Genomic DNA, 27,400 nt, shown 5'->3' on the forward strand with positions numbered 1-27,400 from the left:
AAAGTTAGAATTCTCAAGAATTGCTTTCCCGCTGTTCATAATTAATGCCTGAATTTACCAAGTCTCCTACTGGTTTGTTGAAGGACGAAAGAGGCCTGGGTGGAGACGATGGCTGAAGGACCACTCATTGTTTTTCGCCCGGGGTTGGCAGGGGGGGAGGGGGGGAGTGGGAGGAGGATTAGGGGGGACAAGATGGTTTCCAAGAGAACGGAGGTAGGGGATCGGCCCAAATTAACAGTCATAAATGAAGAAAAGGGAAAAAAAATTGAAGCAATAGGATAAATTTATGAACTTTTATAACGATATATAGAGAACAATACATGGACGCGCGTAGATATGGAATTTCTCTTCGAGTGTTTAACTCAATAGCTCATGAGTTAGATAACGAGTGAGATGTTGAGTTGAACACGAGAAGAAAAATTCCATATCTACAAGCAACCATGTATTGTTTTGTTTTTTAAATAAACCACTGTAATACGCAACTTTGGGTTTTTCTTTTAGTATATTGGTTTTCTTCACCTTCTAGGTAAGTTTGAACGTCATTGTCTATCAGCGATACAGATTTTTTAGCGTTTTAGCCGCCATGATTTGAGGAAGCTCCGACAAACAACCTGTACTGAGAATTGTGAAGGCTTTGCTGTTCATTCATCAACCTGACCGAGTGGCGCCAAAGGCGAGTGACGTATCAGCAGCTGATTGGCTATATCAACACACTTAAAAAAATACCGTAATTTTCCACCTGTGTTGTTAAGGCTTTCCTCAGGGCCGGAAATCCTTGTTTAACCCTGCAGTTTATGTGATAATGTATTTTTTAACAACGTTGGTTGTTTAGAAACGATGAAATAAAATAATCAGTGATAATGCTTGAGTATCAAACGTAATACTCGAAAAAGTTTAAATTCTATAGTTCAAATGACCATGACGTTCCACGTTTCAAATTTTCTAGAGTCACTGAGGGGTACCCCGTAACGAGAACGTTCTATTAACGCAGCGGCAAACCGTTGTCACAACAACAGAATTAAGCAAAGAATATACATATTTTCACAAGTGTTTCGTTTAGCGTGACTTTTTCGTCCCTTAACGCTTCTTTAATTGGAAGTCTCTTACACGTCTCCCTCTAACGACTCTTGAACAACATTTTTCGATGATTCTTGAATTTTTCCACTTTCTAAAAGGGTAAGATCCCCTAAATTCCTGATTGTAAAATTAAAAAAAACCTTCCCCACCTTCCCCCCCTTCCCCCCCCCCGGCAATAGATTGTGAGCGGTCCTTAAGGGCTGCACCTGACAATAGCCCGGGTATGGTATCCTTAATTGACGAGATCTTTTACATGGTACACGAAATTAAGTTGGAAGGCACATATAGTGGAAAAAACCAAAACAAAAACATAGAAATTAACTTTATGTAGGTAAATATTACAAAAATGTGAAGAGAGGGGTTTCTCTCCCCTCTCTACCCCGTGACGTGATTTTATATTTGACCCCTTAAGCCAAAAAACATCACCCGAGCGATGTGAAAATCATCTGATTGGTTGTCACGATCGTGTGTTGTTTCTTAATTTATTCATTTGACTATCACCAGAACCGTTGGTAGTAGATGTATGAGCGACGCTGAAGAACCTAAGGAAGTATCTTTTTCCAACGTCTGGAGGTTGTACTGAGTTAAAATTGAGGTGAGTTCCTATGTGGAAGTACCTTGTTTAAAAGAAATCTTGCGTGCGAATCTTGGGCGCTAGGCACCTTTGTAAAGCAAGCACCGTCTTCAAGTATGGTTTGTAATCGATTGCACAGGGATCGAATCCCGGGAAAGCTGTGCTTTACCAAAGAAACTCTCACTAATGTTTTTATCAAAAAGGGATTGATAAAATCTTGTTTTATTCCTATAAATATCTCGTAAGCCCTCAGGAAGGAAAAATGGCAAACGCGGCAAAGATTTCAAGCTGCTTGACAGTGTTGTTACACGTGTTGAAAAAGTACGGGCGGAGTGAAATCCATGCTTCTTCGACGAAAATTTTCTAATTTTGAATGAATGAAAGGGGTTCTAGAGCGCCTAAAGCGAGGGATCTACAACGAACGCTTTAATCATAAAAGTTGTTCTTGGATAGGCGTTATCCATGTCATTAGGACTAGTTGTGTACTGAAGTACGAACATTGTTGACGTTTTCCAAGCTGAAAATGGAAATGCTTGGCAAAATGCGATATTTTGACCTGTTTCTTCAATACAGGAGAAACATGGAAAACTTTTAGACATATTTATGTTCATTGGATCTTCTCAGATTTTCTACAAGGTTAAGATATGTTGAATTCTAAAGCCTTATTTAGTACGAAATGTAAACTTGTAGCCGGGCGCTGTCTTGCATAATAATTACGCAAGAAAGAGAGAGAGGACTTTGACTCATTATCACGCCATGTTCGTGTTCCAGTTCGAGGGCGTTATTAAGAAATGCGATCAAACTTTACTCGGTCATAAACTGGCTTTCTTTGAACAGTTCAAGAGATGTTAAGTAACCGTTCCAAATTTTTTGCAAACAAACGAGACAGTCACCCTAAAGTAAATATGCTGGGAAAGGTTAGTGTTATCAGATTGCCTATTCAACCGTTTTTTGTTTCCGATTTCCTTTTCTTAAAAACAGCTAGATTCAATATCCCTGTGTATCTGTTCAGCAATAGATCATTTGACGTCAAAAAGTGATGAGAACAAACACATGGCACTCATGTGCAGCCAAATGTGTCACTGATGTTGTTCCACAATCTTCTGTGATCACCCATGGTAACATGGAATCCATTTGTTTTAATGATAAAAAGCGAGAAAAAGAAATTTAAATTGTGACTTCATTTTGTGTCTCTTCCAAAAGTTCATAAATAAGAACTTATCAGTGATTTAACTTTTTTTTTTTATTTAAAGTGTGATTATTGTGATGACAACCCCAGCTGAGGTGACAAACTTTAATGATAATCATCTTCATGGAAAAGCCATGACATATTGATAAGGACAGCTTTCCTTTTGCCAAATTATTAATTATATCCATTTTGAATTGGCTCTCATAAGTGTAATTACATTCAAACCAGCAGCACTATATCAAGCAGTCGCCCTGTAGTATATGGTCAGTGTTCAAAATTCCTAAATTTTCCCCTCTTTTCAGTTTTGTCAGAACTATATTTGGCTGTTATTGGTGGCAAAGATTCTACAAGGTGCAAAAGAGGGTTTGTAAAAAAGGTTAGGATTTTTTGGAGACTTGGAAACAACATGGTCATATTGTGAAACATACAGGAAATCAACTTCGCAGAATATTCTGTTTTTAATTTTGGATGACTTTGATGCATCAGACAATCCTCCAACCATTGCCCTTTTTTTGATTTTGTAATTTGTCATATTGTGTTCCCCAACAGTAAGAGCATTGATATGTCTTCTGTATGACTGCAGTGATGACTTGTACTAGTGTCGAAATGATAGTTGCTACAACTTTGGAAAACAGTCCTTCTCCCGACAATTCTTGCCAGTATGATTAGACTTAGATATCAAAATGTCCCTCAATGTTTATTTGTTATTTAGTATAAATTTATTAGTCAAATTTACTGATGATGTTATTCTTTCTTCTTTCATGACCAGTGAAGTTGTAAGCAACATGACAACTTTCAAAGTCCAAAGTCCAAATGTCCGTTACACTGCAGACTTCATAGAGAGCATTTACACGTATGAAACAACTCAAGTGGACTGCAGCTCAACAGGTTCTTATGTTGCCAGGCCAGTTGAGACACAGTACACATTCCGTACTGAAAGGCAGGTTCCGAAGGTTGGATGCATGTTGGTTGGTTGGGGAGGTAACAATGGATCTACGATCACAGCAGCAGTGCTGGCAAACAAGTTGGGTTTATCTTGGGATACAAAACAAGGCGTCAAGGTTTGCACATAAATTTTCTGTACTTTGTTGATTCTGTTTGGTTAAGGCACCAAACAGAATAATTCTGTTGTTCCGCAGTGCTTCTTGCCACCAGGAGTAGAGATGGCTGGCAAAAAACCACCAAAATGCAGCAAGAACGAAAAAGTATCACATGAGGCACAGCCAACTATGTCACTGATGTCTTCCATGATCAATTAATGAACAGACCACATCAACATGAAATCTGTTTGTTTTATTTAATAAATAAGCCAAAAACTGTCAATGATGTGTCTGCCCTTGGTTAGATCATTGATAAGAACCAATCAAACTGTGTGCATTATTCAACTTACCACATAATGCATAAATGTACATTTTCCACCACAGAAAGCAAACTATGTTGGTTCTCTGACCCAGTCCTCTACCATATGCCTTGGCACAGGACCTGATGGTGATGTATACATACCACTGAAAGATATTCTTCCCATGGTTCATCCTAATGATATTATATTTGATGGTGAGTGATTTTTGGGTGGTTTATCATATGAAATAGGACAGGCTTCAGAGTTGTGACTTGGTTCAGCCAGGAGGTCATTATATAGAATAGAAAAACCTGACATAAATCTAATTTTGTGACTTTGTTATAGAACAAAAAAAAAATAGCAAAAAGCCAACCAGGAAATTGATATATGCCCTGCAACTGAACAACTTTTCACAGAATTTCCTCTGAAAAATTCCTTCAAACTTCTAGAGATTATCAGATGTTACTTGGAGATTTCAAGTAATGCTACTCCATCACAAAGTTACCCCTAAGCTTTTCATTAAGCTTCCCTGACAATTTGCTGGTGCCATTTAAATATATTCCTGGGTGAAGAGAAGCACTTTAAAAGTAAAGCATTTTGCCCAGGAACACAACACAGTGACCAGGCCAGGTTTGGAACCCAGACTTCTCAACCCAGAGTTCAGCTCACTAGCCACTCATGGCCATTGCATCTGTGTCTACATCAATATGCGGTTGACCTATGATGCTTTTATTTCAATATTAGGATGGGACATCTCATCACTCAATATAGCTGATGCCACTGAAAGAGCAGAGGTTTTAGATTATGGATTACAGAGACAGCTGAGACCCTACCTGGAAAAAATGACACCACGTCGTTCCATTTACTGCCCTGATTTTATAGCAGCAAATCAAGTGGATCGTGCTGACAACATTTTGTCAGGTAGCAAGCAGGAGATGATGGAGCAGATAAGAGAGGACATACGTGATTTTAAGCAGAAGAATAATCTCGACAAGGTTGGATTTAAAACAGAATTCTGATCTGATTAAATACATACAGAGCCACAAGCATTAATAATAAAGAATAGAGTTAAGCATTAACCCTTTAACTCCCAAGATCTGATTGTTAATTCTCTCCTCTAGCTGCTACACATTTCCTTGCAAATTGGTTACAAGAATTTGATGTTCAATCAAGATAATATCTTGTACCTGATAAATTTGAGTAATCTCACTACCAGTTTGCTGGATAATGTATGAATAAACTATGGGGAGAAGTTACATGTTAATCACCTCTGGGAATTAAGCATTAAGAATAAAAAATAAAGTTAGTGATTTTTACCTTTTTATTGAGTTGTGATTTAAACCTCAATTTGACACTTTAGATCTTTCTGTTCCATTTCCTTTTGCTGGAAATAGGAGTTATCTACTAGAGGGGTAAAATTGAATAACATGTTTATCTCCAGGTAGACAAAAATTACTTTCCTCGAGCAAGAGGCTTTAAGTGTCAACAAGATAAATGTGTTACATTAACTTTTTTAGGTTATTGTCTTATGGACGGCAAATACTGAGAGATTCTGTGATGTCAGTGAAGGTCTGAATGACACAGCTGAAAACCTGTTGAAGTCCATAGCAAAGAATGAAGAGGAAGTTTCTCCATCCACCATCTTTGCTGTTGCAAGCATCTTAGAGAAGGTATTGATTGTCTCTGATTTGTGTTACACTTTATGCATGGAAACTAATTTTGTAATGCCTTGTTTGAAGCAGTCTGTTTCTCCAAAGTCATTTCCCTTACATCCTGTGAACAACACCCATAGAAGATAGCTCAAAATTTACTTTCTTTGTTATTCTACATATGCAGACAATACTTCAAACATTGCTGATCTTAGTCCTCAGATTTCTATTTTTGCTCTCTCACTTAAAAATGACTTATGTATCACTGCATCTGTTATACTTGCATCTAGAATACTGACTCTTTAATTTGCCAATAGGGTAAAGCTTGATATGCTGAAATGTTTAATTTTGCAGTGCTCATACATTAATGGTTCGCCTCAGAACACAAATGTTCCAGGAGTTGTGGAACTTGCCAAAAAGCATGGAACCTTTATTGGAGGTGATGACTTCAAATCTGGACAAACGAAAATGAAATCTGTCCTTGTGGATTTTTTAGTCAGTGCTGGTTTGAAGGTATGCAAGTCAATGTGCAGTTGAATGTTAAAATATTTTGATATACATTTCAACCATTTGCTTATATTTAGTGCTTCTCTTGACCATTCTTTTGATGAGCTGTCAGCCTGTAAGTTTTTAATTATTGGTATTAGTGGGACTGGTTCGTAGAGGGTGCATGTTCTTCTACAGATGAGCTGAGATTTGAGTGAGATTTGAGTTTTCTATTATTGGTATTAGTGGGACTGGTCCGTAGAAAGGGCATGTTCTCCCACACATGAGCTGAGATTTAAACAAGATTTTTTCATCCACAGCCTGTTTCTATTGTCAGCTACAACCATCTTGGAAATAATGATGGAAAAAACCTGTCTGCACCTAAACAGTTCAGATCAAAAGAGGTATGTATGGGTGCCGTTCCACATTAACCTTGACTTCAATGCTGATGATGAAAACTAGGAAATTGTTTATTAAATTCTTTATGGAGCATGTAATTTTATCACCAGTTTATTTGAGGCACATACACCTGAACATGTAGTTTGTGGTGAAGATTGGGGGAAAAAAAAAACGTTTAAAAAAAAAAAGTCCTGCATTTTGCTTGCTCTGTCCTTTTATTCTATCCACTAGTTGGGTGACTGGAAATGGCTTCCATTTCTAACAGGTTATTGCTGACTGGGTAGATTTGTTTGTGGTGGGTAGCACTGTGATGATAAATTGTCTTGCTCAAGAATTATACAATACTGAGGCTTATAGTTGGATCATCATTTTAACCCTAACCTCAATTCAAGTTTTTATCGAGTTCTTTCACGAGAAAGAAAACCATCTTAAATTTGCCCCCCTCCCAAAGTGTGGCTTGGTAGCTCAGTTGTTAGCAGCGCTCAGCTGGTATCTGGGAGGCATGGGTTTGAATCCCGCCAAGGTCTGATTTTTTTAAGCTTTTTTTCCTGCAATTGCTTAAATAACAGCTCACCTGTGGGGATAATTTCTGTGCTTGAAAAGAAACTGTTTCTCTCAAGAATTACATACTACAATGACTCGTCTAGGGCTAAAAGTTGGCTCGTTATTATATACGTTATTGTGCTATGTTTTGTTGCTAGATATCCAAGAGCAATGTAGTAGATGATATGGTGGAATCAAACAGCATTCTCTATGAGAAAGGAGAGAAACCTGATCACTGTGTGGTTATCAAGTATGTCCCATATGTGGGAGATAGCAAGCGAGCTCTGGATGAGTACACGTCCGAGATTTTCATGCACGGGCTTAACACCATCGTACTACACAACACTTGTGAGGTATTAAAGTTACGTGGCAAAATTGGCCAATAAATTTAGTCAAGGTTGTCGAAACTATAACGTAAGTGTTAAAAACTTGCGATCGTTTATTCGATTGGCCGTGTTTGACTGACAGTTAAAGTGGACGGTGGGAGAGAGGGCGTTGAAAGACCCCTCTTCCATTTCTTCCTTTGATCATTGCTCATCCCCTTGGTACAAATTTCTTTCTCTCCCCAGCTTTCCACTATTGTAAAAATCAAAGATGGCAGCTATAGTTTTCACCGTGAAAATACTGAGCACTCGCCCTCCAAAATGAAGGCAGGCTAATGAAGTTACTGTGTGAAAAGAATTATGTCCTACTTGAAGTGGTATTGGCAACTATTATTTTAGAAATTGTTCCCAATACAGCAAGGCACAATCAGGGTGTTAATTAAATGGCGAAACGACGTTTATTAAAACTGTTCGCTTCAGATGATCTTGTTTTCAAACTCTCCTTTGTTTCTTTCACAGGACTCTCTACTTGCGGCACCGATCATTTTGGACCTGGTTATCCTGTGCGAGGTCTGTGAGCGAATCAAGTTTAAAGTGGGAGACGACCCAGAATTCCAGTCGTTCAACCCAGTCTTATCCCTTCTCAGTTACCTCCTAAAGGCTCCACTAGTTCCCAGTGGCACTCCTGTCGTCAACGCCCTGTTTAAGCAAAGAAGCTGCATCGAAAACATTTTCAGGTGAGCTGGTTTTGCACCAGTTTTTCACGCGTTTAACAAATGACACTTGATATTCACGAGGATCACGTGTTCTCAAGAGAGATCGCTTGTCCTGGGGCCTCACGTGCCACACGTGATTTTCCATATGTCGTGCGAGGATCACGTGTCAAACTGGCTCTGGAAACCTTGAGTAACCTTTCGTGCAGAACATCAAAGTGCGATCCTATTTTGTGATATTCCATCAGTCACAGTCAAAAGATAAAATATAATTTTTTTTCCTTTTTGTGTTTCTCTTTAGTAAAATGAAGAACATGTCGATATCTGCTTGTTTTCATAACATTGTTTTATGTCTCGCACAGTCCAGGCCTACAATCTTGGCTTTTACCGGCGGAATTTTCAGTGTGGTCACTACTTTTCCTGTTCGTCATTTATAAAATTGCCCAAAATTTCACAGAATAATCCCTTAAAATCACTGCTGGAAAGCCGTCGATATTGTAGCAGAATTTGACAGAAGGTCATAAAATTTGTTTCAGGGCGTGCGTCGGTTTGAAACCCCAAAATCACATGACACTGGAACACAAACTTTCAAGAGAAGTTGACCAGCCGATGCAGCAAAATGGAGTCGCAGACAATCATCTGGATAAACGGAAACTTTCAAGGGAAGTTCACCAACCGCTAAGGCAAAATGGAGTCGCTGATAATCATCTGGAAAACGGAATGAATAAGAATGGTTATGTCAATGGGGAAACAAAGGACTTGAAACGCATGAATGGAGATCTAACGCAAGTGGGAGAAATCAAAATCAAAAGGTCACGTGCTCGCTGATCCGAATTGATGAGTAAAGTTTTTCAAAAATGAAGTTCTTTACTTAAGGATTTCTTATCCATTTGATTTGTTATAGTTATGACTTTCACATTTGTTCTTTAAAACTTTAAACTGCAAAGTTAAAGTTTTGTTTTAAAAAAAAAACCAAAAACTACCTTTGTGCCCCAGGGAAGTTATTTTTGTGTTAAAAAATATTTTAGTATATAATTGCTTGGTTAAGTTATTTTTGACATTTCTTTAATGGCTCTGGGGTTGAAAGCCCTTTGTGTGATTGTCTAAAGAACAAATTATTTGAATTGGAGGACATGCTATTATCTTACACCAGTTTGGTGTCTGGAATGGGGTTACTTTAGAGACGGTATTGCTGTCTCGTCATGCAATTGAAACAGCGTGAGTGCTAACTTAAAAGAACGTTCTATGGCAGGTAAATAATTTATGTTGGGAAAATGTTTTTAAAAGATGAAAAACTCAGCACAATTAATTATTGGAAAAATATATTCTATTTGTCAAATAATATTTTATACGACCTGTTATTCAATACGAGTCAGGATTGTGTGATGGTCAAACTAAAAGATTATGTTATAAGTATACTTGTCTCAAACTGATTTGTTCCTGCTGTTTCCGTGTAATTTTTTCAAGCGATTGATTTCCTTCTTAACCTTTTAACTCGGAAGATCTGATTTTAGATTCTCCCTTTTAGCTGGTGTTAGTCTAGAGAACAACTTCTACCTGATAAGTTCGAGTATTCTCATTACCTGTTTGCTGGATAATGTATGGACAGTTTAGGGAGAAGTTAAATGTTATTAACTTCTTAGTAAGCCGTATGTCATTAGGACAGGTCACCGCATGAGCAACAAATAAGATTCTTCCTCTCGTCCATTAAGAATAGTTCTTAGGAAGCTATATTTTTTTTCAATTCGTGCCTTCGTATAATTGAATGGTTTGTACATGATAAGTCAAATGGTAAACACGCGGGGTTGCACTCGCAAGTTACCGAGCTTATTACGTAGGTACCTCTAAACTAAAGCAGTACGCTCTACAGCTGTTTATGCTTTGCGGACCTATTACTTGTTCCCGCTACGCAATTAATATTTGAGAAGGTAATGTAAGAATTATTCGCGCTTTACTAATGCCGATGTTGCGCTTGGTTCTCTTTTAGGTGTTGATCTTATCAACCTTTAAACATTAGTTTTGTATGTAAGATTTGGGTATTTGGCTAATGGCCTTGCAAAAATAACTAATTTCGTCGTGTTCTTAACCAAACTTCTGGACATTGGAGATAGGTTGTAATTTGTCTATTGATAGAAAACCCAAATTAATTCAGTCTTGCTGTTGGAAGTAAAAGCAACCGTTAGAAATTGTGAATTTTTGCTTACGTTCATTGTAATGAATGGTTTGATCAGTCGATGCTTCAACAAAATCTGTTGAACGTGCACTTTATAGGGAATGATAAGAAAATTTGTAACTGAAGTTGTTATTTCTGTCAGAAATTGTGGATTTTTCTTACGTTCATTGTAGTGAATGGTTTGATCAGTCAATGCTTAAACGAAATCTGTTTAACTTGCACCTTATAGGGAATCATTAAAAAATTTGAAACTGAAGTTGTTATTTCTGTTAATTTACTGGGTTTTTTTTCAGTTTCTATTATTCCTGTTCTATATTCCAAACAAGGAAGATGAAAGATTGAGCTATTTATTACGATTCTTACAAGTTACGTCAATCTTTAAGCACAGGGCACCCAAGGCATATGACTACCAACACGAGTCGCGTAATACAGTAACCGCGTGACATAATAGCGTTACACTATTCGTCAAAATCTGACCCCGCACGGTCAATCTGATTAGAGAAAAAGTTGTTTGTTTAGCTTTGACACTAACCAGTTGTAATAAGCGCTTCACCTGCCAACATCAGTATGCAAGGTCACCATACTGTGAACAAGGGGAATTTGTTTAACAATGAAGAGCTTCTTTAGCTGGGTGATTTCCTTTAAGCACCTGGCCTTAATATGTGATTCAGGGCCGGGTTGTTCAAAGTTAGTGTGAAATCTGATATCAGATCTGAAGGCTTAAACAAAAAATTCAGTACAATTCTTTTTGTGAAGAATTTGAATTATTGGGTGTTCTAAGGAGAATAGAGGAAACTATCCCGAAAAGGCTTTAACACGAAGGAACAAAGAAACCTGGATTAAACCAGCGCCAACCGGCCTTCGAACAGCTGGGCCCATGGGTGATATTGTAAAGAAAAATTTGATGCTAGTTACTAAGGGGTCAAACCAAACGGTTAGGTCAATAGACTTATTTAGCTTGTTTTGTTTATTTACCTATTTATACTCTAAGGAACTATTTCTATCAAATTTTTAGATTATTCACTCGCATATGTACGCAAAATTTACGAAAGATAAAACTGGGTCTTCCTTTAAGACCTGAAATGGGTCAGCAAGAAATATGTTCATGGCGCAATACAAGCTGACCAACCAGTTTTCTAAAGAACAAACAATAATCCCAAAAATTCACCTTGTGTGACTGGCCTTATAGTGACGTTGCATCCTGATCTGACCTCAGTCACGCAGTTTGACCACAGCAGAAACAAATTTTCAAATTTACATAAATCTGTATTGTTTCATATTCAGTATTTTAATATTGAGTATTGAATCGTCGTTTTTGGAGGGTTTGCGCCATGGCCTCCGGTAAATCTTACTTCAGTGCCACCGTACCCAGGATTGTTGTGCAAAGTTTGTTTAAAAAGTATGACACAGATGGGAATGGTCACCTAAGTAAAAAAGAAGTCCTAATCCTTCTGAAGGATGACCTGGGAATGGATAACAAACAAGCTGAAGCCTGCTACATGCTTGTTGACAAAGATGGCGGGGGGAGCGTCTCCTTCGAGGAGTTTTTCTCTTGGCTTCGAAACGAAAAGGGCTTAGAATGCGTCAATGACAATTCTAGGTACTACTATATAAGGAAAGCTATCGACGAATTCAAGAAATATGACAGAGACGGCAATGGCACCATTGATAAAGACGAGCTGAAGCTCTTACTGAAAGCTGTTGACTACCGCCACGACTTCAACGAGGCACTCCGACACTTGGATACAAGCGGTGATGGGAAAATTTCATTCCCTGAATTTTTAGCCTGGCTGAACTGGTTACCAAACTGAAGTTCTCTACACCAATGTTATTTCCATTGTTAGCTGTAGGTTGCATACTGAAAGCAACTTAAGTGTTTACAATTATGTTTACGATAATTCATAGAGTTTGAGTTACACTCGCTGTGCGCCTATTGATCAAGAATAGTTTTATGTGATTGTAAAAATTTTTGTATAAATAAAACTATCAAATTTAGACTACCCGTCAGCAGTGTTCTAGTAACAGCTCGTGCAAAGCTGTTTTCCTCGTTTTTACTGACTGAGAACCGAGAGAAATTACACTCAACTCGCAGCATATTTAACACTTGAATTAAAGGGGGTAATTTGATTACCTGAGTTGTTAAGGTAAATTGGCCACCGTAAAAAGTTATGAATAAAGCTTTGAAACTCTTCACGGTGGCTAACTTACGCAGTATTTGTACAAGCTCGTCTCCTCCCACACCCCTTTAAAAATCTTGGAGTAACTTCAGAATACCCCGCAACTCATTTACATGTCATTGAATAAGAATAGCGTCTATTGTGTTATTCCTCGATCTTCAAAGCCTCCCGACACATGTAAGTGAGGCGGAAATGAGTTGCGGGGTATTCTGAAGTTTAGCCAAAATCTTCGTATAAACTATTTCGGAATTATCAAAAGCAAATCAAAAACAGAGATGCGTAACTGGCCAAAAGAGGATAGATTTAAGAACGCTCTTTCTGCTCAGCGGTATGGAGTACTTTATCCCGACCAGTACCCCCAGAGTAAAGGTAAACTCATTAGCTTACAGTAAAAGATAGATTATCAGTCCAGGATTTAAATAATGTGTACACCCCTCAAGATTCCTTGAGCGTAAATTAGTTACTTCCTTTTATTTTCTCATGCAATATCAAGATTTTGATTCGTCAAGAGTGCTGACAGTGAATTAATTCCTTACCCCTCCCCAATCAATGGATTAAATGACCGCTTCATAATTCCACGCTTGGTTCAAATTCTCAGACAGCCTTCACGCATTTTCAAAGTACACAGCGGCCATCAGTTTGTTTTCGATGGAACATTATATTCCAAAGTTTCTTCTTTGAATTCTCAAAGATACGAAGACAAGATGGGTAAATTTATTAGCCAGAACATGGCACAAATCCGATCGAAGTTTGTACTGACACGTCACCCTGGTGTGTTCGAAAATTACGCTATCGTGATTTATGGATAACTTTTCTTCGAAGCTCGAAGCGGTGGAATCTACCGTTGGAATCGTATTGGATAACTAATTCACCATGGCTTTGACACTGATTCTGAGGAGAACTTTCAGATGTCGATCATTCAAAAGAACAGTGGTATTTGCGGTTGTCATCTTGGTTCAAGTGTGGTTGGCAATTCCGGTTCTTTTCGGACAGCGCGGGGACATGTGGCCGCAAAAATTCGATATTGTTTTTCCTCAGAATTTCCAAGCCCCTTTTGTCCCTCTGGTTATTTTTAGCTCCTACAGACCAAAGTATTTGGAAAGGACATTGGAGTCAATATCCTCGTCTGGGAGTATAGTTCCCTCTACTCCTTGTTTGTTCATTCTCCACCACACTAAGGCCTCATCAATGGAGGAAATAAATGAGACGTACAAGGTCCTTGGTAAAATCACATTTTGTAGAAAACTTGTGTGGACGTTTGGAAATGAGGAAGAAGAACGTAGCCCAGAAGTCTTAAAGACTCATTGGTGGAATACTATGATAAAAGTATTTGATGAACATGGTAAGGTGATAACTTATCCATGTTGATAATTAATGCAAGTTTACAGTGTTGTATTTTCCTAATTTAATGCTGGTAGGTGGGTAAGGTGATGTCTGAAATCGAGCCAAGTGGCCCATCCAGCCGGTGCTTATCCTGTTTTCCCTAACAAAATGCAACAAGAAGGATTACTAATCCCTCCTGAATGGGATACCAGTATATCACAAGGTTACCCTCAGCTTTTTGTCTGGCTTCTCTGAAAATTTTCTGTTACTCAGAAGGATGTTTGTGTTTGTGTTCTTGGGCAAGACACTTTATTCTCATGGTGTGTCTCTCCACCCAAGAGTAAAAATGGGTACCAGCCAGCTCTCAGAGGAATCTGAAGAAATGCTGGGGTTGACTTATAATGACCCAGCAGACTGAGCCAACTCTAAAAACCTCATGTGATTAACCCTAGTTAGGAAGCAATATTAATGCAATCTTTCAGGGGGGTCTAAAGATCATTTCCATCACTTGCAACTGATATAAAATTTGCTCTATTGCTCAATGTCAGCCCAAAGTAACTTCTTGTTTGGTAATTTGGAAAATATTTCTTCCATTTTTACCACATATTACTTGATAGTATGTGAAGCCTTGCCCTTCATCAATATAATATTCATGATTGGTTAGCCCAGGGTTCTAAAGTAGTAGTTTATACCATAGTCTAAAAATTAAATGACATGTATGTCCAAAATTGTAATGGTTTTCTTTTTACTTCAGATGCATTCCAGTTAAAGCACAATGAAACTTTCAGTGGAGATGTACTTTTCGTTGAGGATGACTTAGTTCTTGCACCAGATTTTATGGAAGTGATGTGGTACTCCCTCCTTGTCAAAAACTCTGTCCCCAACATCCACTTTAGCACACTGCAAGGTGTAGGAGAAGAGAATTTAGTAGATCATCAACCAGATGCCTTTGTTGTTAGCGAGGTGCCACTTGTTCAAAGCATTGGTTATGCATTTAACACATCAATGTGGGAGTATATCAAGACATTTCAGGAGGATGCTTTAGGACATGCCGAAAAAGACTGGCCCCTTTATCTAGGTTTAATGCTTCTGTACAATAGGAATTCAACAATTTTCAGGATTGTTTCACCAACCATAAGTCGTATCTGGCATGTAGGTGATAATGATCTTGGTTCCAGTGCTGATCCTGGTGCAAGCAGTAAATATAAACCTGATCAACTTCCTCCATGGAAACGTGCTCGAGAGCGGCGCTATCTTAACAGAGGTAAGGCAAATGTTTTACCAGGAGTCAGAGACATGCATGGACGACTGTGCCATCCATGTGAAATGGAGTTAAGGACGTACAAATTTTCTCGGGGAAGCTATAACTGCCGTTGTCTTTGTCCAACAAGTAATTTACAGAAATACGTCAATTGGCAAATGGCAGCATTTGTGCCAGATGTCAATCAAGGAATGCATTGTACTCTGGTGTCACATTTGATGACAATGGTTGTGTTTGTATTTGTTGGTATTTTGTTGTTTGTTTATTTGATGTCCTCACGCTGATCATTCCTCCATATAGCGTTTAAAAAAAAAAATCTTGGAATGAATAAAGATCAATTCAGTACTTATTTTTAACCCTACCTAAACTTACAGAAGGGCCAAAGTTTGATGCCCTGGTTATTTCCTGAAATACTTTACTCTTTTGCTCCCAAGATCTTCTTGGTAATTCTCCTTACTGTCCGCCATATTATTCTTATAATGTTAGTTTGGAGATTTTGGTATTGAATCAACTGATAATCCCCTAATTGATATTTTTCTTTATTCTCATTATGTGTCTGCCTGATTTTGTATTGATATTGTAAGGAGAAATTCTTTCTTGGTCACCCATAGGAGGTAAAGGGTTAAGAAGAGAGAATCAGTTCACATTTAAAAGTAGATAACACCAGAGTTTGTTGTGTAGTTTGTTTACAGTATGCATTATTTCAAAACGAAAATATTCCTTGTATACTCTTGATCAGAGACAAGCTCAGAAAGTTCTGGGAATGTGGCCTCATCTGTCATAAATAAGTGTGAAGTCAATTTACCAGTAGTCTTCAAATTTACTTAATATATGACAATTTTTCAACTGTGAAGCCTTTCCTAAACTGCCAAAGGGACTTACACCTTTGTAGTGTCTGCAGATAAGGTGCCTCAGAGCTTGGGCTTATCAGGAGGGAAGTGTTATTTGAAAAACAGTTGAGAGCTAGAATTGTTTTCTTCCAGTCTTTTACTCAGCAGTAATGAAGACATTTACCCTTTACACCCTAACATCAGCATGCAGATTGTCCTCACTGTACCCTGTACATATCTTATGGTACTTTGCTTAACAATCAAAATTTCCTTCAAATATTGATCAATTCCTTTATTCTCATGACCTTAATATTTGATTCACCAGTGATAAGGAAACGAGAAATCAGATGTTAGTCACTCTCAGGGGTTAAACTTAAACCTACACAATTTTAAATAAGAGCTTAAGCGAGCTTACAAATACAAGTGTATTTTAGACTGACAATTCTAACAAGCTTAAATCATGATATCTCCATTGTGTGGCTACATGCAAGAGAGGTCTGTTTAAAAAAAAGAGGGCTGATAGGAATTAAGGCTGTAGATATGGGAGGCTCGGTCTTAAAGATACAAGAGGGGTGTAGAATTCTAACACTTGTCAGCTTCACAATTCTGCAAAGTAATCGACTTTGCATGGAGAAATTTAAGCGTTATTTTGCCCTGGAAGTCAAAATGTTGTTACATGAGTGGTAGAGTTTTTTCAATGCACCAAATGTAGGCTATTGGAATAGAGTAGTGGCCCCTTATATCGCAAAAAATTGCTAGATTTAAAAGCAGAGTGATAGGCTTAGGTATGTCTCAGTAACGTTACTGGATTTTACATCCCTCTATCTTACAGATACTTTGCAAGCAAATAGAGAGGGGAATGCCCAGTGTTGTGCTTCAAATTTCTTGCAGTTCATGCATGTTAGTTGGACATCCCCCACAAAATATCACCATGATTGTTAATAGTGCATTTACACTTGAAATTCAGCAATCCCAGGCTATTGCTCCGCAAGGTTCTTGACTGGGGTGTCTAAGCTGTTGAATTAAAAAAAATTATACATAAAAAAAAACTTGTCCGTCGGTCAGTTTAAAAGATGTGAGATTTAAACGTCTCTAAAAAGAATCAACAGGAATTTTCTTTTTCTCTTTCATTTAACCTGTGAGCAGGCTCTTCTTGGTAGCGCCGCTGGACGCGCGTTTCTCTGCCCGTGGAAAGATTTGAGACGAGTCGGGGCGAGGTATGCCGGGGTCTGGCACTAATAATGAGGTGTAAACTCCTTTACAACTCCAAACAGACCCCTTGCCGGCTGGCGTCACTCAAGGCCTCATAATTCCTCGCAGGAAAAGAGACGCTCGAGAAAAAAAAAACCTGTGATGTGGGCCTGGAGAGTCGCAGGTTAAGTTTTAACTATCTTAAACTCAAAGTCATCAAAAAGCCCCCACGTTTCAAATTTAAACCAAAATATCTCTTCAAATTGTCGGCAGAGGTCTTTCCCAAACTATTCCACGTTGCAGTCCTTTTTCGTTTCCTTTAAGCAATGAAGGAAGAACTTGAGTAAGAGTCAACCTGAGGAATGAGACGAAAGGCTTGGGAAAAAACATTGAGCCGACAATGCTTTATATGACTTTTGTGTTGCTCACACCACTCCTGCTGGACTTAAGGGGAAGCAGAAAAAAAACTGTTAGGCATGTTATAATCAAATATGAATCTACCGCACGGGAAGGAAAAAATTAATACGCTTGCATTACCCTCCCTTGCAACATACGTTGCAAAATGCGACTGCGTTCGTTCAGCACTAAAACCTTTTGGAATATTTTTGACAGGAAGACTCATTAGAACCGATGCGCGTATTTAACATGAAAATTTCCACCTGTCTACATCAGAACTAAGCATTTATTGCTCAAAGTTAATTTGAAGATGGTTATCCAACGGCTTAGAAATCCCTTCCTGAAAGAGTAGTTATTTGTCTGGAAGTTTACCTGTGTGACCGGCTTAAGAATAGTAAAACCAGTTTCAAACAGGTCAACTGAATGAGTGCCAACTGTCAAGCAACTGAGAATGTTTAAAAGGATCCACCCAAAACGGTGTTTAAAAAATATAGAAAAGTCTAAAAGAAAACAGACCTCTAAGGAGTTTCCTTGTGGTTTTTTGACAGTTGTAGATGTGCTCAGATGAATTTTCCACCTAAAATGAAAATGCAGGAAACTTCATAAAATGCTTCGCTCCTGATTTATCAAAAGCGACCCAATGCAAAAGAAATTCAAGTTACTAATTTATTGAATGTTAGATTAAACGAAGTTTGACGCCGTAACCATAAAAAAAACTGTTTAACGTTACAAATAGAATCTCATACATCCATAATCTCTCTCTACGGAAAGAATTATGCATCTTGCAACGTATGTAATAGTTGTGATACTGCACGATTCAGATGATGAAAAGCAACTCTTGGTCCAGTAAAGTTAATCAAATTACGGTAATAGGACCAAGTGGAGTCAAATTCGGCCTGTAATTGTACGTGCGATTAACAAAATCGATTTGACAAAAAAGATTTGTCAGTCATGAGTATGATTACAGAAGGAATAGGACGACACAAAGTCCTGTTACCAATTCTTTATAACTGTTCCAATTTCTGAAAACAACAAATACATTTGGGGCACACATGTCCAGTAGAGACAATGTCTAAAATAAAAAATTCCTCCATTTTGAAATTCCTCAATTTTTTTTCCAGGATAAGCAGTTGTTGCTATGGTTATTGTGATCTATTCTGTGATTGGTGGATTTTGCTGAGTGGACTTAGTATGATTGGCTGCTTCAACTATCCGATTACAGGTGTCCAATTACAGCCAACTGTCCGAATACACTGATCGATTACAGCTGTACAGAACGATTAGTGAACTATAAAGCAGCTAATGCACCAATCACATTTGAGGAAATTGTAATGGTTATTATTCAGGGACTTATCACAATCTTCTTTTGAAATAACTCAATCTTTATTAGCTTCCTCGACCGACTGTTTTTTAATTTAGTAATTCTATTCTGGTTACTAGAACTTTCTTGTAAATTTTTAACGAGAAATTGTTTTTCTAGTAATTAAGATTACAATCTCCAGCTGATAGGTTTGTCTTTTCCGGTTTCTTTGCCCACTGGATAACGTAATAAAAACTGTGAGTGGTATTTGTATGTTTTAAAATTTCTTCTGGAAGTTCAATTAAACCTAATTAACGTCGAACCCTTGATCAAGAAGTTAAAATTCTAAGCCCAAAGAAACTACGTTGGGGCTCAATAACTTTTACGAAATACAGCTGCCGATGGCGGCTGAGCCCCAAGGCGAAAATTAAACAAGGGAGCCTGCTGTTAGGGGTATTTCAGGCGGCGATAGACTGCCGGTTACCGACTTTTATTGAAACTCCTGAAATTGTACTCTTTTCATTCTCAAAAAAAATGCTAAAATTTTTACTGACCTGTTGTAGAAAGAAAATCACTGCTGTTTCTTGTCCACTGGATCGTTCTTTCATCTCTTGAACTCTCCTGCGGGCCAAGTACCCGCGATAAACTATTTACAAACAATGAAGTGGTTAATTATTAATTTCAGGTACGACATTCTGTTTACGACGGGAAAATTTTACATCTTCGTTCTTCTGAACATGTTTGTCGGTCAAACATTTCTTGCCATTTTCATGGAAAATTGGTTGCTACGTAACCAGCATATGATGGCTCACCTGACTGGAGGAAAATGACGGCCTTCAGTTTGTCCACGTCGTTTTCTGTCAAGATACAGGTGTGAGCGCTTTAAAGCTTTTAGTCATCTTAATTGCTCTTTACCACGTTTGAAAATTCATGCCTTTTGTGTTCTTAGTTATAATAGTGTACTTTTTGGAAAATTATGGAATGTATCAATATCATTCTTCAAAATGCGAAGTAAGATTCGGCATGGCAATTTAAGTTTTTTTTTTTTACTGTCTCTGTCTTTAAAGAAAAACGACTCATACTATTGTCATAAACGTGGAGACTAGAATGTCAAACTATATTTTAGTCAGCCAATAGCCTTGTTGTATTCAAAAATAGTAGTTCGGTCTTTCTTGTGTCGCTAGAAAGGTCTAGAAAACTTTACGAAGTGTTATTATATATTCTCGGTTTACTCCGCCCAAAAATTCAGTTTTTCTATTGTTACTAAAAGCAATTTTAATTTAATTTTGTTAATTCATCTTCGTCAAACGAATTTTGACAGTTAACTAAGTGATTCATAAAGAAATAAGCTACATGGTTTTCGTTTTGTAGCGTAAGCGTGGGACCATGAAAAAACTGGTGTTCCTGACAAAACGTCGAATAAAAAAACTCGTGTTCCTGATAAAACGTCGAATGAAAAAAACTTGAGTTCCTAACAAAACGTCGAATCCCAGAATGATTTAAGTAGTTTCTTAAAATATATTGAACATAACTCGATATCTAAGCAGTTAATTTTTTTAACAGTACTCACCTGTGTTTTGTACTGGCAAAAAGTCCATTTTTACTTGAGATTCACGACCGATCTGCACAGTTCAACACGCTTTGATAGGCAAACGCAAAATATGATTTTCTTCTAGTTTTTGTTTATAGCTGAAGATCCAAGTCGCGTCGTAAACAAAGTCCAGTCAGTGGGGCGTTTGTCTTTAATTAACATTTATTGTTCAGCCAGTTTGACCCGTTGGACAAAGCGATTACTATTAACAATTGAAAGAAAATTTTCTGATTAAGAATTAATGAGCGCAGAGGAGTTTTTTCTTTCAAATGCGAGTTTCACCAAGCGCTTCTACTAAGAGGCGCTGCTATGGTTATCTGCAAGGAATAGTAATAAAATGAATAAAACTGGAATCTAGTTTTGGAATGAGGGAAGAGTCAAGAAAAAGTCTTAATTCATAAGTTGACATGGACGGAGGAAGTTGTCCTTTCGCATTACTGTCGTTGCTTTTTTTTCATTTTGCTTTTCTTTGCCTTTTTCCCCAACGGCCAAAGGGCAGCTGCACAACACACGACTCGAGGATGTGTATATCGAGCATGTTACGAAAGAATCTGGGCGTAGTTTTCGAAGTTTTTAAGATTATAGACATGCACCCCATTCACGCTAGCAAAAAATATCTACTTTGACCGGGTTTAACTTAATGAAAATCTGAAACAGAACTGAAAAACTGAGTTTTCCGTAGGTTTTAAGTAGTCTCTAACTTGTATTTCAATGTGCTTAATTTAAATTCGGTCTAAACAGGTTCTATAAAGAATAAAATTCTCAATCGTGTCTGACAAACAGCTTTAATTAATTTAAGACAAGTCTAAGCTTTGGTGTGAATAGAGCATGAGCACAAGAGTACATCTTATGCTCCACCGTGGCCTGTGTACTAGCGGGACACTTCCTGTAGGGTAGGTGACAAAGTGGACAGTAGGTTTCGGCATATATGAATAGAATATTGGAAATTTTTGAAAACAAATCGCTTTGGAGTTGTTGGAATCATTAATTCACGCAGGTATAGAAAGTTCCTCTTATTGCTGATCCATTATGGCAGGAACGAGTAGTGCTAAAGATCAAGTTTTCGTTGTTGGTGTAGGAATGACGAAGTAAGTGGTTGATTAAACAGTCAAACGTTAGCAAATGCAAAATACAGGGCCACATATCTGGAGGCTCCTTTAGAGCGGTAGTGGATGAAAGAACGAGGAGTAATCTATATGCGTGTCGAGTCGCAGGTCTATATATTTAATGCCTCAATTGGTTCAGTAGTGGACGAGCAAGAGAGGCAAACAAGCCGGCTCGTTTGGTGGATGGTTAAAAGTAGCCCCGTATTCTGTAGTTTAGCCTCATGATCTAACTTGCATGAGCTGATGATCATGACACCATCCACGGCTTTTGAGAATTCTCCTTTCTTTCAGATTTGAAAAGCCTCTCACCAAGAAATGGGACTATCCAGGTATGTTGATAAGGAAGCATTGGAAGCATTATATTGTAATGTGTTTTAATTATAGCAGGTTGTCTGAACACAAATTGACTGTGGTAGGAAAGTTATCCCCCCTTTTTTATGGAAGAGCTTATTTTTTAAACTTAACTTATCATAAAAATTGAAGCTGTTGGGATTTTGAAGGACATCCCCCTTCCATTCCCTCCCTCTGCTGCAGAGATTGAAGCTCTAAGGTTATGCCTTGCTCTTTAAATGGTGTCCCAACTGAAATCTCTCATGCAACAAGGAGCTGAAAATTATACAGTCATGTGCCCTGTTGACTTTATCAGCCAAGATACATTGTTTAACCCCTTACACCCCAACATCAGTGTGTATATTCTCCATACTGTTCTCTATACATTTACCAAGGTGCTGACAAGGAGAATTGTGTTTAACAATTAAGAGCTCTTTTAGTTTGTGATCATTCCTTTCATTCTCCTGACTTATATGTTTGATTCAGTTGTGATGCTGTAAGGAGAAATTAACTGATGGTCACTCTAAGTTAGAGGAAGGGTTAAGTAGATTGATTACTGACTTCCCAGCTGGTAAGCCCTCACATTCAATAATGGTCATTGATTTGAAGAATGTATTGACAGATATGGCTCGAGAGGCAGGGACAGCAGCACTGAATGATGCTGGGATTTCTTACCAGGATGTGGAGGCTGTTGTTGCTAGCTACTGTTATGGAGAACCAACATCAGGTGTGATTGTTATTTTACTAAAAAAAGCTACTTTAGTTGGTCACAATTTTGCTTTTTCAGGGTAGTCTTGAGTACTGTTTATGTCAAAGTCAGTGTCACGCAAACATCACTTTTCATAAAATCTTACAAGAATACCTAATGTTTAGCCCTTTACACCCTAAAATAAATATGCCTATTCTTAATAGTATTCTCTATACATTTTCTAAGATGCTGACAAAGAAAGTTTGTTTAACAATCAACAGCTTCTTTGGTTGGTAATCATTTCCTTGTTGCCCTTGACCTTAATTTTTGATTTCAGGGTGATATTGAAAGACGCAATTAGTTACTGGTCTCTCTTAGGGGTTAAGAGGTTAAAATTTGTACTTGAATATTGCCTCATTGAATCTTGCTGTTCCCTTTTATACAGGTCAAAGGGCAGTTTATGGTATGTAACATGCATGCTGAATATATATTTTCCCAGAATGTGGGCATTTAATATAATTGAAATTTAAGCAAATCATGCTACACTGAGACCTTCATGTCTGTTATTTGGCAATGTTACTGACCCTTTAACTCCCAAGATCTGATTGTCAATTCTCCCCTTTAGCTGTGACACATTTCCTTTCAAAATAATTATGAGAATTTAGTGTTAGATCAAGATAAAAACTTCTACCTGACAACTTTGAGTATTCTCATCACCTGTTTCCTGGATAATGTATGGATATTTTGGAGAGAAGGTACATGTTGATCAATTTTGGGAGTTAAAGGGTTAAAAGTGATTGGATTGACTCCAGAGTACCAACAATTTTCATTTTAATCGAATATAAGTAATTCTGGAACTAAACCAGTCATGTCTTTTTTTACAATTTATTTTTATTATTTGTTTACCTTTCATTCTCTTTGGCTCATTACAATGTTTGTTGTTCACCCTCCTTTACAATTATGTTAACATTCAAGTGGGTTTGATTAAATTCTGATGATTGATAAGCAATCTCTCTAATTTAAAAGGAAAATACACATCTGTCTTATTTCAGAGTTGGGTCTGACTGGGGTTCCTGTGTTTAACACCAATAACAACTGTTCATCTGCATCATCTGCCCTGATGTTGGCAAGGCTGTTGGTTCTCAGTGGACAGTATAGGTGTGTTTTAGCCTTAGGTAAGTCCTAAACACTTTCTCTCATGAACAATTTTAAGATTTCTACCAAAGGTCATGCATTGTACATTGTGTTATTTATTGATTTTGTGGTGTGAAGCAATATGTTTGTCATGAATGTATTAACCAGGTGGTCCTATGCATGATATAGATCTAATAGAACCAAGTAATGAAAAGTCTTTTTAAATGCATACACACCTTGGCCATGTCACATAGGCCAACAGATAGACAAACAACCAAATTAAGATAGTTTTGTTGTTTGTTTTTTTCTGTAAAGGTTTTGAAAAGATGGAAAGAGGCCTGTCTGAAAGGTACAAAGACCGTGTATCTCCTGTGAAACGTCACATGGATCACATGGTTAATATTGGTGCTGCTCCTGGGCTTGTCAATCCCCAACTAAACTCTATGACCTCAGATGTTATTAAGGTAACCTATAGTTAGCAGCACTGTATTAAGTGGTCACCATGTATTAGGTGCTGCAGAAACCTGGAAAAAGAAAAAAAGTCACTTTATACTGGGTCTCTATACTGTCTGGTAACACTTCATCTCTTGGCTATAGCCTCACAGATTGGAATCATCCCCTCTAAAACTTATTACAGGCTATGTCCACAAAATCAGGTATCTTTAATTGGTCCATGTTCAAATCATCATGGCTAACAGATAAACTCTGATTCTTTCATTTGCATTCCCTTCCCTATCTCAATATTTCAAGGCTAGAGAAAACCTGTGTCTAACTTACACTTGCAGTGGACAGATTGTGTTATCATTGACTTTTCCTTCTGTCTCATATTTCAGCTGTTTGCCTATGCTGCACAAGAGCATAGTCAGAAATATGGTAGCACATTTGAACAATGTGCTAAAATCGCTTACAAGAATCATAAGCACAGTGTTCACAACCCAAATGCTTGCCTTAGAAAGGAGCTCCCTTTGAACAGCATTACTCACTCAAAAATGATTTGCAAACCTATCACCTTTGCCATGTCTGCACCCACAGCAGATGGTTCAGCAGCTGCCATTGTGGGCTCAAGAGAATTCATGGAATCAAATGGAATGCAGGTTTGTTTTGAAGAATTCTGTTTTTTTCAGAAGGACACTGTGTCTGCACTGTACCTGATTTTGAAGGCTTTTGAGGGAGCCAACCAAGAGGGTGGGAAAGGAAAAGGTTTTTAGAAGCTCAAAAAAAACTACCACTAATGGAACAAATCATTGTTACAATATCAAAAATAATTTTTTTTAAGTTCAAATTTGTTGGCCTTAATGGAGTAAAGTATGAACTTTTAAGAAAAAATTGAAACAGATATACTTTTAGGCTGTTTTGAATTTGGAATTTTGTGGAAAACTGCAAATTGGATTATGTGACACTTTACAGTTGCCACTTTTATCTGGGAACAAACTAGAATTGTGAAATTAACAAATATTATAACTTATGGTTCAGAACACATGGAAACTGGCAAGGAATATGTAATTATGGTCCTTTCACTGGGGGCAGATTGCATTTACTTTACAACCCAGGTTGGTTCACTTCTTTTCTTTCATAGAGCAAAGCTGTAGAGATCTTAGCTCAGCAGATGGTTACAGACCTACCATCTTCATTTGAGAAGAGCTTTATGGACCTAGCTGGGGTCACTATGGCTACAAAGGCTGCCATAGACTGCTACAGATCATCAGATCTCACACCCCGTGATGTGGATGTCTTAGAAGTTCATGATTGCTTCTCTTGCAATGAGGTCAGTGGAACTCTCTTGATTTGTTACTGTGTCTAACCATATGTGAAGAACAGAGAAGGCTGTTCCTGTCTGTAGCTTGTGAAAAAAGAATGCTCAATGGCTGTTTTTGTAACTGAAGACTGTGAGAATGACCATACTAAGTTAGTTCCAATGTTTTTTTTTTGGTTTTTCAGTTATTTATGTACGAAGCCATGGGGCTTTGCCCAGTAGGGAGGGGTGGAGAGCTCATTGACTCAGCTGAATGGATCAGGAACGAAAATGGTAAGGCCTACATATTACTGTTATACTAATAAAATACTATTTTGAATAAGTGTTGTGTGTGTCAGTTATGTTCTTACCAAAATTTTGTCTGTGATCTATTACTCTACAGACCCACGGCAACATGAAATCTATTTGTTTCATAGGATAGGAAAGCAAAATGTTGTAAATGGTGATGGCATATAAGCGTCTGTCCTCCAATAGATCATAAGAAAGAACCAATTAAATTGCGTGTACATTTCAGCTCATAATGAAGTGACTTTTGTTTTCGCTCTCCTTAGGCGGGCAAGTTTGTCGCATTGGCAGTAGATGGGTAGTGAATCCATCGGGAGGTTTGGAATCGAAAGGTGTGCTCTTTCATTTGTTATTATATTGCATCATGTTAACTTTCTGAAAAGAAAGCAAAGGCGATGCTAAACAAAGCTCAAGATAGTCTTAGTAAGAAATCTCGTCATCTTTGACCAAACAGAGCGCTTGCATGTCAACGATCATGTGGCTAATACGTTTTTTTCTCTTTATTCCCATCAGGACATCCGATCGGCGCCACAGGTCTTGCGCAATGCGCCGAACTTAACTGGCAGGTAGGTGTAATGCATATTTTTCGGAAAACAAGGGAGGGCATGGGCAAGTGGCGGGAAAAAGAGGGTCGCGTGGGCACTGGGGATTAGGCGAGAAAATAAGGCACCTGCGCTTTCTTTGAGTTTCCATGTTACTCCTGAGGGACAGAACTAAGCGTGGTTTAAATGCTCCTAAATCTGCATAAGTAACTTTTTTAAAACTTGTCATTTAATTCTTGTTGCAGCTCAGAGGTGAAGCAGGAAAACGGCAGGTAGACGGAGCAACAGTTGCCTTGCAGCACAACTTTGGAATCGGAGGAGCTGCTGTGGTGACGATGTACAAAAAATTCAAACCTCAAAAAAAGGAACAGCTTCATGCCAAATTATAACAGAGTGTCTCACTTTCGACTGAAGCGAACTTTGAAACGTAATTATCAACCATAGCTTTCCAAACCATTATTTATTGTAAAATTCTGAACATAAAAGGCTGAGTGTAGTCAAGAATACCTAACTCAAGTATAGAGTACTTTTTTTAATAGAGAATGGAAGAAATTGAAGGAGACATGACTAAATTAAGTATTTATAGAAAGAATCTAATTGGTAGTTTCTTGAAATAATTCTTCCATTTATTATTAAGGAAGCTGTCATTTTGTCTGGGTACGAGTTTATATCAGGGGGATATGGCTGGTCATGAAGGCAATTTGCGCCAAGTAAGCAACTGAGTGATTTCGAACGCTTTTCGGTGATCAAAAAACGGCAGGAAGTCAACTTTTGTTTTCTGCCTCTCGGCCGTTTGAATAATAATGCGGCACTCTTTACGATGACTAATATACATTATCGACAGTTGATGAAATCAACATTATTTTGTTATCCTCCCCCACAAACGAACCACCACAGTTTCTCAAGAAACTTACCCCCTTTATTCAATATTTGAACATGTTGTGAATGAGAGATATTTTTAATTTTGTGTCGCAACCCGGAATGGGAGCAAATAAAAAGCAATACAATTTTTTTCCATTTTAGCCAAA

The 27,400-nt window shown here is 37.9% G+C and overlaps 5 protein-coding genes across 6 annotated transcripts; 4 read left to right on the forward strand and 1 right to left on the reverse strand.

The window, feature by feature from the left end:
- The first annotated feature begins 1,521 nt into the window (after nucleotides 1-1,521).
- LOC113669302 (inositol-3-phosphate synthase) lies at nucleotides 1,522-10,721 on the forward strand. 2 transcript variants are annotated; one of them, XM_027185311.2, is made up of 10 exons: nucleotides 1,522-1,672; nucleotides 3,610-3,901; nucleotides 4,265-4,394; nucleotides 4,924-5,174; nucleotides 5,697-5,849; nucleotides 6,183-6,341; nucleotides 6,635-6,718; nucleotides 7,415-7,609; nucleotides 8,099-8,316; nucleotides 8,829-10,721. In XM_027185311.2, the coding sequence occupies exons 2-10, from the start codon at nucleotides 3,626-3,628 to the stop codon at nucleotides 9,118-9,120; spliced, it is 1,758 nt and encodes a 585-aa protein (XP_027041112.2). In that variant the 5' UTR covers nucleotides 1,522-1,672; nucleotides 3,610-3,625; the 3' UTR covers nucleotides 9,121-10,721. The 2 variants fall into 2 exon arrangements, with proteins under 2 accessions (XP_027041112.2, XP_089068433.1); XM_089212307.1 differs by lacking the exon at nucleotides 1,522-1,672 and adding an exon at nucleotides 2,833-2,935.
- A 1,027-nt stretch (nucleotides 10,722-11,748) lies between these two features.
- Nucleotides 11,749-12,465, forward strand: LOC113669305 (troponin C). Its single transcript, XM_027185320.2, has one exon. It carries the CDS (start codon nucleotides 11,797-11,799, stop codon nucleotides 12,274-12,276), a length of 480 nt encoding a protein of 159 aa, XP_027041121.2. The 5' UTR covers nucleotides 11,749-11,796; the 3' UTR covers nucleotides 12,277-12,465.
- Nucleotides 12,466-13,047: 582 nt separating this feature from the next.
- Nucleotides 13,048-15,571, forward strand: LOC113669309 (uncharacterized). Its single transcript, XM_027185327.2, has 2 exons — nucleotides 13,048-13,984; nucleotides 14,720-15,571. The coding sequence occupies exons 1-2, from the start codon at nucleotides 13,516-13,518 to the stop codon at nucleotides 15,508-15,510; spliced, it is 1,260 nt and encodes a 419-aa protein (XP_027041128.2). The 5' UTR covers nucleotides 13,048-13,515; the 3' UTR covers nucleotides 15,511-15,571.
- A 624-nt stretch (nucleotides 15,572-16,195) lies between these two features.
- Nucleotides 16,196-20,675, reverse strand: LOC149043174 (uncharacterized). The gene is made up of 5 exons (XM_089212308.1): nucleotides 20,514-20,675; nucleotides 19,756-19,800; nucleotides 19,498-19,589; nucleotides 18,160-18,220; nucleotides 16,196-17,070 (listed from the first exon to the last, which is right to left on the reverse strand). Exons 1-5 carry the CDS (start codon nucleotides 20,539-20,541, stop codon nucleotides 17,066-17,068), a joined length of 231 nt encoding a protein of 76 aa, XP_089068434.1. The 5' UTR covers nucleotides 20,542-20,675; the 3' UTR covers nucleotides 16,196-17,065.
- Nucleotides 20,676-21,434: 759 nt separating this feature from the next.
- On the forward strand, nucleotides 21,435-27,394 carry LOC113669310 (sterol carrier protein 2). Its single transcript, XM_027185328.2, has 12 exons — nucleotides 21,435-21,622; nucleotides 21,932-21,969; nucleotides 22,593-22,697; nucleotides 23,104-23,121; nucleotides 23,711-23,833; nucleotides 24,108-24,256; nucleotides 24,626-24,886; nucleotides 25,369-25,557; nucleotides 25,731-25,818; nucleotides 26,097-26,162; nucleotides 26,344-26,396; nucleotides 26,618-27,394. Exons 1-12 carry the CDS (start codon nucleotides 21,564-21,566, stop codon nucleotides 26,759-26,761), a joined length of 1,293 nt encoding a protein of 430 aa, XP_027041129.2. The 5' UTR covers nucleotides 21,435-21,563; the 3' UTR covers nucleotides 26,762-27,394.
- The last annotated feature ends 6 nt before the right edge of the window (nucleotides 27,395-27,400 follow it).

This window comes from Pocillopora damicornis, chromosome 7 (genome assembly GCF_964200805.1).
Source record: "Pocillopora damicornis chromosome 7, jaPocDami1.2, whole genome shotgun sequence".
NCBI lineage: Eukaryota > Metazoa > Cnidaria > Anthozoa > Scleractinia > Pocilloporidae > Pocillopora > Pocillopora damicornis.